General features: G+C 45.4%; 2 protein-coding genes across 2 annotated transcripts; both read left to right on the top strand.

Moving 5' to 3' along the window:
- Nucleotides 1-1,669: 1,669 nt before the first annotated feature.
- On the top strand, nucleotides 1,670-3,376 carry LOC113565816 (glycoprotein 3-alpha-L-fucosyltransferase A-like). Its single transcript, XM_026989028.1, has 4 exons — nucleotides 1,670-1,794; nucleotides 1,850-2,521; nucleotides 2,589-2,772; nucleotides 2,835-3,376. Exons 1-4 carry the CDS (start codon nucleotides 1,709-1,711, stop codon nucleotides 3,336-3,338), a joined length of 1,446 nt encoding a protein of 481 aa, XP_026844829.1. The 5' UTR covers nucleotides 1,670-1,708; the 3' UTR covers nucleotides 3,339-3,376.
- Nucleotides 3,377-3,966: 590 nt separating this feature from the next.
- Nucleotides 3,967-5,602, top strand: LOC6588690 (glycoprotein 3-alpha-L-fucosyltransferase A). The gene is made up of 4 exons (XM_002015023.2): nucleotides 3,967-4,143; nucleotides 4,204-4,749; nucleotides 4,810-4,993; nucleotides 5,060-5,602. The coding sequence occupies exons 1-4, from the start codon at nucleotides 4,067-4,069 to the stop codon at nucleotides 5,582-5,584; spliced, it is 1,332 nt and encodes a 443-aa protein (XP_002015059.1). The 5' UTR covers nucleotides 3,967-4,066; the 3' UTR covers nucleotides 5,585-5,602.
- Nucleotides 5,603-8,355: the final 2,753 nt, after the last annotated feature.

An 8,355-nucleotide genomic window follows, 5' to 3' on the forward strand; every position in this document is an offset into this window, starting at 1 on the left:
TTCGAATGGTGTGGCTTCTTTGCCGGGCGCTGGCGCTGGCGCTGGCCATTAGTTGCTATTATTATGCTCATTACACTAAATGTTGGCTAATTTCTTTGCCACACTCTAAAATGGTTGCTTGAGGCCCAGGCCGGGCCTTGGGTGTTTGGCAAATTGCCGGTCATTAGGAATCGAATGAGGGCATGAGGGGCAGGCACCTCCACACCACACCAGAGATACCTTGTATCTTTTGTTGTCTGCGGTTGTTGTTGGCAGTAACTGAAGCTATTAACTCGTGTTCTGTGGTCAATAAATATTGATTCCCCATTTGCTGGGGAAATAAAACACCAGGAGTTGGTATTTTGTGGTCTATATTGATCGGGGAAAATTTCCAAAAAGATAGACTTCAAGAGGCGAAGCACCTTTAAAACTTACTCGTTGTTGAAATATCAGTCAAAATGGTATTCCATTTGATTTTGTTGTTTTACTGAAAGTCGACGTGTTAACATTACAAATATTTAGTGCTCAAAAAATCCAAATTTTTAATTAATTGTCGTTTAAAAATCAATTCAAAATTATAGGGTTATTTAAAAATTCCAAACAAATTCAAAGAAGTTAAGTATGTCTATCAGATACATCTCTTGGGTCACATTTGTCAGATTTTATATATATAGTATATCAACGGTGGACATTTTCTTGCCAGCAACTGCTTCCATCGAGGAATATTGATGGTCGACACGCAATGCCTGAGAATTTCAATAACAACATGCATGTCGTGTTAATGATGGGGCAGATTTGCCTGTCCACTGTTGATATATTTTGTATGTGTCGGATCCTAATATTATTCTCAGTGTATTTTGGTCTGCTTGCTGTTCAAGAATTCACTACGATTCTTCCTTTGCCTTTGCGATCTACCGTTGGTTGTCGTCCACTGCCTGTCGCATTGCTGTTCTTGATTGTTCTTGCTCGCCGCCTGTCCCATTGCTGCGTCGGCAGAGAGACTCGACTCGCTCAGAGAGGATCAAAAGCGACAAGAAGAAGAGAGCGCGCGTTGAGCGTGTTCCTCTGCTATAGTGCGTGTGGGTTAGAAAGAGAAAGAGCGACGGGTTAGTTGTTGTCTTTTAGGGAGGGTTTGGCTATGCTCTGAGAGTAGATGAGTTATTGGAATCTGCCCACAACACAATTTACGCGGAGGAATTGACTGTTTGCAATGAAAACAGATCTGAATCCGAAAGGAAACCCGACATTAGTAGATTTTTGTTTAGCTTCTTAGTTAAGCAACACTATAAGCCACAGTTTTCGGTATAGTTTACAGCTCTTTGAAAAATTATTTAAAAAATTAACAATTATCTGCTAACTATGGAATACAATTATTCAAATTAAAACGACTTTAGGTGAGGAAAATTGCAAAATTTTAGTATTCCATGGTAAGCTCTGGGTATAGGGTATGACAAAGACGTAGAACTCTCAAAAAGGATCTTGTTAAGCGTAGTTGGGGAATGGCTGTAGGCCATGGTAGAGTGTCATCCAACTTATGGTTTATCTTTGTACCTAATTGAGCGATTCCCTGGGTAGAATAATCACAAATTGTGCTACAATGATGCACATCCGATCCAAATAGATCGTTAAAATCTTGGGCCAAAGCTTCGTTTGTCTAAGAACGATTCTACCCTACAGGAAATACCTTTTGCTACGATTTTTGGTCTTTCAATTGAAATTATTGGTAAGCATGGCCCCACGAAACTTATCGCTTAAATTGTGTACTTGTTTTACGCTGATCTGCGCTCTTCTGCTCATATACCGTTTAAATCTTGAGTGAGTAATGGATGCATTTAGCTCCTACGTAGAACCAAACGAGTTGATCTCCCAGGGTATATGAGGTATGGCAGACCCTCTCAACGCGAACGTACGTGGAGATCCCACAACATCTTGAGAGGAAGGTGCAGGAATTCGTGGATCACCACGAGCAGGAGAAGCCAAAGGTGGAAGAGAAGATAGACAAGGAAGAGAAACTCGAAAAGGAAGAGAAAATCGACGATGAGCCATCCTCTGGCCTCCCCTGGTTCTTCAAGAAGGGCAAATACTATCCCCCACCGTCAAGGGCCTACAATAATCACAGCCTACAGAATCAGAGGGATGCACCCAAGCTGCTGCCGCATCAGGACCCACATAAGGACCGCATTGTCAACCAGCTGATGTACGTGCCCCACGACTACGCGAAGATCAAAGCCAGCGGCAGGCTGAAAACCATTCTCCTCTACAACGGACGGCGGACGTGGAATGTGAAGAAGGGCCGCGATCTGTTCCTGAAAGACAAGTGCCCGGTGGATACGTGCGAAGTAACCGACGATATGGGCCTAGCCCATACAGCCGACATGATCCTCTATAAGAACCTCTACGTCCCCACGAAAAAACTCAGTTCCGCGCGTGAGATCCGTGCCAAAAACACCAAGCAAATCAAGATGCTCTACTTTCTCGAGTCTCCCGTTTACACACAGAACACAAAGGTGCCCACCGGCATCAACTGGACGGCCACCTACAGGTGACGCTTCCATTAGTCAATCTCTGCCTTCAGTCATAGACTTAAGCCATTATTTCTTTGTCCCCAGACGCGACAGCACCATCGTGACGCCCTACTCGAAGTGGGTCTACTTCGACGCCAAGGTCCAGCAGAAGAAGCAGGACCGGAACTATGCGGCGAACAGAACCAAGAAGGTGGCCTGGTTCGTGTCCAATTGCAATACCGAAAATGGCCGACTCAAATATGCCCTGGAGCTGCAAAAGTACATCGAGGTAGATGCTCTCCCCTCCTCGCTTGCCCCCCCAACTCATCTGGTTTTCCTTTACTCCAACAGGTGGACATTTACGGCTTCTGTGGCAAGCTGAAGTGCGATCGTTTCAATCCAGAAAAATGCTTCAAGCTACTCGAAAACAATTACAAGTTCTACCTGGCCTTCGAGAACTCCAACTGCAGGGACTACATCACGGAGAAATACCATCAGAATGCCCTGAATCGAGGGGTGCTGCCCATTGTGATGGGTGCCCGGCCCGGGGACTACAAGGAACTGGCGCCGCTTAACTCCTACATACACGTGGATGACTTTGCCTCGCCGAAAGAGTTGGCCGATTACCTGAAAGTGCTCGATGATGACGACGATCTGTACAACTCGTTTTTCCAGTGGAAGGGCACGGGGGAGTTCATCAACACGCACTTCTGGTGCCGCGTCTGTGCCATGCTGCACAACGAGGAGCAGCTCCGAGAGCCGCACTTTTACAGCGACTACAACCATTGGTGGCGTGGCCCGGGGGTTTGCTCTCCCGTCTCCTGGCGGAGCAAGACCTTATTTGAGTTTAATTAAAGTAGAAGCAGGCTCAAAAGAGTGTTCACACCACGACAGATCAGTGTTGCATACAAGTAAAATGTAGAACTGCGCAGAGCACCTTAGACAGGGGGACTGTCAGAAGGACTGGGGGGCCCCAGGAACCATCACCGCTGCCGCTTTCCAGGTCTTCGGATCCACTAGGGTTTCGTCGCTGAGCACCTTAGACAGGGGACTGTCAGAAGGACTGGGGGGCCCCAGGAACCATCACCGCTGCCGCTTTCCAGGTCTTCGGATCCACTAGGGTTTCGTCGCTGAGCACCTTAGACAGGGGACTGTCAGAAGGACTGGGGGGCCCCAGGAACCATCACCGCTGCCGCTTTCCAGGTCTTCGGCACCCGGTCTCTTCCTCCTGGCCGAAGCGCTTGAGGTAGCTGCTGAAGGTAGAAATCCACCTGGCTCTGCCTTCTTTCCAGCGCCATAGGGTCTGAATGCCACCTTTCAAATGGATTTTTCTAGTGCTATTAACAGCGTGTCATTTTCTACTCGTATTTCCTCAGACCAGAGAATGCCATGGAATACATTTTCTTCGTTCAAATACATTTCATTCCATTTCATTTCATTGTTAATCCACAAGTCAACGTGTTAGCATCAAAATTGCTTAGTAATTCTTTTTACATTAGTGAATATTGCGCCGAAAACAGTGTTTCAAAAGGAATGTCCCCGAGAATAAACGAGTGTACAAAGGACTAGTGTTGTCTTCCACCATGCGAATATCGTACAAGAAGTGTATTTTTTTCACACTCATCTGCGCATTTCTGCTCACGTTTTGTTTGAACGCCAAGTGAGTAAACGACTGTCGCTATTAGCCAACACAGAAACCAATTGTGGCCCCCACCCCCAGGAAAGATGAGGGAGAGGTCCAGCTGAAGAAGAAGGTCGTGAGCGGAAAGGCGAAACTCGATGCTAGGCGCAGGCAGAAGCCGTCCTCGAACAGGCCCTGGTACATGAAGGATGGCGCTTTGTATCCCCAGCCGCATAGGGCCCGCGGCAGTCGGCTGGAAAGCTACCCGTTCGCTCCCAGGTTTATACCGGACCAGCTGCCCCTCAACGACCGCATTGTCAGCCAGCTGATGTACGTGCCCCACAACTACACGGAGATCAAGGCCAGCGGCAAGCTGAAAACCCTTCTCACCTTTAACGGTCAGGGGAGGCGGAAGTGGACTGTGATGAAGGGCCGCCATGTCTTCCTGAAGCACAAGTGTCCGGTGGATACATGCGAGATAACCGACGATATTTTTACGGCCAGCACTGCCGACATGATCCTCTATTTGGACCTGCCCAGGGAAACGAAAAAACAAAGCAAAAATCCCAAGCAGGTCAGCCTGCTGTACTCCATGGCCAACTATGTGTCCGTGCCCGACGCCATCAACTGGACGGCCAGCTACAGGTGACGCTTCCCGCCGTCCATCCTTGCCGCCAAATATTTGAGTATTCCTTTTGTTCTCAGGCGCGACAGCACCATCGTGACGCCCTACGTGAAGTGGGTGTACTACGACCCCAGCGTCCAGCAGAAGAAGCAGGACCGGAACTATGCGGCGAACAAAACCAAGAAGGTGGCCTGGTTCGTGTCCAATTGCAATACCGAAAATGGCAGATACAAATATGCCCTGGAGCTGCAAAAGTACATCGAGGTACATCAGGCGCTCCCCTCCTCGCTTGCCCCCCAAAACTGATCCAATTTTCGTTTATGCCAACAGGTGGACATCTATGGGGTCTGTGGCAAGTTGAAATGCTCGCAATCGACGCCAAATAAATGCTACAAGCTGCTCGAAAACGATTACAAGTTCTACCTGGCCTTCGAGAACGCCAACTGCAAGGACTACATCTCGGAGAAGTACGTTGTGTATGGCCTGGACCGCGGGGTGCTGCCCATTGTGATGGGTGCCCGGCCGGCAGACTTCCAGGAACTCGCGCCGCGAAACTCCTACATACACGTGGAGGAGTATTCGTCGCCCAAGGAGCTGGCCGATTACCTGAATGTGCTCGACAAGGACGACGATCTGTACAACTCGTACTTCATGTGGCGCGGCACGGGGGAGTTCATCAACACGCACTTCTGGTGCCGCGCCTGTGCCATGCTGCACAACGAGGATGAGCTCCAAATGCCGCACAAGACCAGGCTCCAAAAGCGTGGCATTGGCATGTGCACCCAAGGCTTGTGGAAGAGAATGACTCGTCCAAGGTTCTTTCCCGATTCTCCCTACAAACGTAACATAAAATAGATATTTCAAGCCTCTTAACTTGATTTTTCTCCTGCTGCTGCTCCAGGCCTGGTCTCTGGTCTCTGGTCTCTGGCTTTTTATCAAAATTTGTCACGCACCGAGTATCCTTTGGGGTTGGGGGTTTTCGGGTTGAATGGATTAATAGAAGGAAAAGATTTTCATTTGGAAAATGTTTTCGACATGAGTCGCATGAATGACAACGAAAGCATTGTGGCTGGTGGGTGGTTTGGGTGGTTTGGGCACTGAAGTGGCATGTTGTCTGGGCTCAAGGGGCACGTGTGGCAGATAATACCTGCAAGAATTGCATTACTTTTACTTTCCTTCGTCTACTTTTGGCTTGGCCGGGGGCTTAAGTAGTTTATTTCTTGGTTTTATTTTGTTTTGTTTGGCCCACAAATGCCACGATAAGTCGCAGACATCATTTAGGAGATTTATGATAAATATTTGGCCTTTGACAGACGCTTATTGAATTGGAGTCCAGTAAGGGTGTCTCTTTGTGTTACTTTATTAATAGTTATTGATCGATTTATTAATTTATTGGGAATTTCTACACCTTAAAGGCACTTCTGGGAGCCTTTTTTTGGGCTATACAAATTTTTAGATGGGTTTAAATAGTGGGTTTAATTCTACTGTGGCCAGACTGAGCAATACCCGTGTTCCTAAGGGAACAACCCACCTAAGAGAAGGGTTTTTGACGCCTGTAGAGGCTTGAGGGGAGGATGAATCGTCGCGGAAGTGCTTATGAGTTTTGAAAATCCTCGAAAATCGATGTGTTTTTGGCCCAGGCAAGTGGTGCCATTGCCGTCCTCTTGTTGCCATCGCCGGTCCGCACAGGTATCTTTTCCCTGCCCTTGAGTGGATCAGGCAGTTTCAGATGAGATGCTCTCGGGTTTCGTGAGCCCCAGGCTCATCGTATTTCCTGTATCTCTGCCTCTGTTGCGACTCAATGGCCTATGAGTATTCCCACTAGCAGTTTTGCTGTCCTACCGTGCCAGGTTCTTAGTGAAATTGCACATGGTTTTCGATTTTCTGCAGTTCGAGATACTCTCCTCCACCTGCTTTTGGTCTGTGATCTGGCCTGCTTCTCTAAATCGTTTGTGGCATTCAAATGTTTCAAAAACGTTTCATTTTGTGTGGCCTGTGCTCACGATATTTTCTTCACAGTCGAATAAATTCAAAACCCCCAACGCTTGGCAAAGGTCAGTACCAAAAAAATCTGTAGTCCCCCAGAAGACATCTATCGATTAAAGCAGATCAAGTGACACCCAGCCACACAGGCATATGGTCTCCCTTCAAACTGATAAGAAGACCCCCCCACCCCACACACTCCCCCACTCCTCCCTGGCACTGCCACTTGCATTGATCTCCATTCGATTTCCCATCTGTTGTTTTTGTTGTTTTTTTCGAACTTAAATGCCAACAAACTGAACAATCGATTCGAAATGGGTCTTATCAAATTTCGAAAATACCCCGAGGAAGCTCTCGCTCTTTTCTACTCTCTCTCTCTCTGTCGGCATCTCTCTATCTCGCGAGCTGTGTGCGTGTGTGTGTGTGTGTGTGTGTGTGCCCTGCCGCCTCTTAATTCGATCGCCGATCAGGGGCATTATCACCGATCAGCGAGTACTGTTTTCTGTGTGTCGGCCTCGGTCGAAAGTAATTTTCATTGATTTGATTTAATTTTTTGTGTTTGTTTTTTGTTTTCCCTTCGGCTGTGTCTGTTTTTTTTTTTTTTAGTTTGTCAGAGTCTGTTGTCTTGATAACGTTGCTGATCGTCTCTCTAATTCTATATACTATATATATATATAATTCTGTGTCTTTTTCGTCTGCGTTAATCGTCTTATAATTTTGGCAAAATTATTCCTTTTTTTTTCTAAGTAAATGTGCAACAAAAATTCTGAATCGAGTATCGTAATTGTCGTGGTCGTTTTCGCAAAAGTTTTTCAAAACAAATAAATCCTACGCTTATGTCATTACGTCTCGTAGCGTGTAACGTAACGTAACGTCTCAAGAAAAATCGTCAAAAGAAAACAAAAAATATATATATATAAACCAAGTGATTGTTTCGCTTTATTTGTGGGTTCTGTGGTCTCTATTATCGATATCAAAACTTCCATTAACTCAATCTCTCTCTCTATCTGTGTGTATGTCCTTTATATACATGAGTCTTATGTGAGTACATCTCGAGTGGAGTATCGTAGTTTTTAAGCCTATATTTTTACATGTATTTTGCAATTTTGTCTCAACCTCTAACCTCATTTGTGTGTCGGTATTGCTCATTAAAAACCACATGGATTGGGGGTTTTTTTTGTTTTTTCTATACAAAAAATATCTCTCTATATAATATATAGAAATTGTTGTTGCTTGGGTTATCTGTTTTGCGTGTTTTTTGTTTTTTGTGTGTCACTAAGGGTTTCGCCAAGGTCGCTCTAATGTTTTCTACTATTTGATTTGTGTATTTTTTGGGTTTTAAAATGGTAATTCAATGTTGCTGGAAAATGTTTATTTGATTAAAAGCGTTTTTAATATTATTTAATGGAATATATTTGAAGTTTTTAATGTGGAAAGTCGCTAAATTTATATTTATGGTGCGCATAATATTTAATACGAAAAAAAAAAAAAACAAAACTGATTTCAGTTTTACACTGTTCTTCACAGAACCATGAAGAAAGAAGAAATGAAGTAGTCTATGTAGCCTATTGCTCTATAAAATCTACCAAACCTTCTGTTCTACATTAGGCTAAGTTATTGGTCCACCTCTATTGAGGTTGAAA

Source organism: Drosophila persimilis, unplaced genomic scaffold (assembly GCF_003286085.1).
Source record: "Drosophila persimilis strain 14011-0111.01,24,50 unplaced genomic scaffold, DperRS2 tig00000191-arrow-pilon, whole genome shotgun sequence".
Lineage (NCBI taxonomy): Eukaryota > Metazoa > Arthropoda > Insecta > Diptera > Drosophilidae > Drosophila > Drosophila persimilis.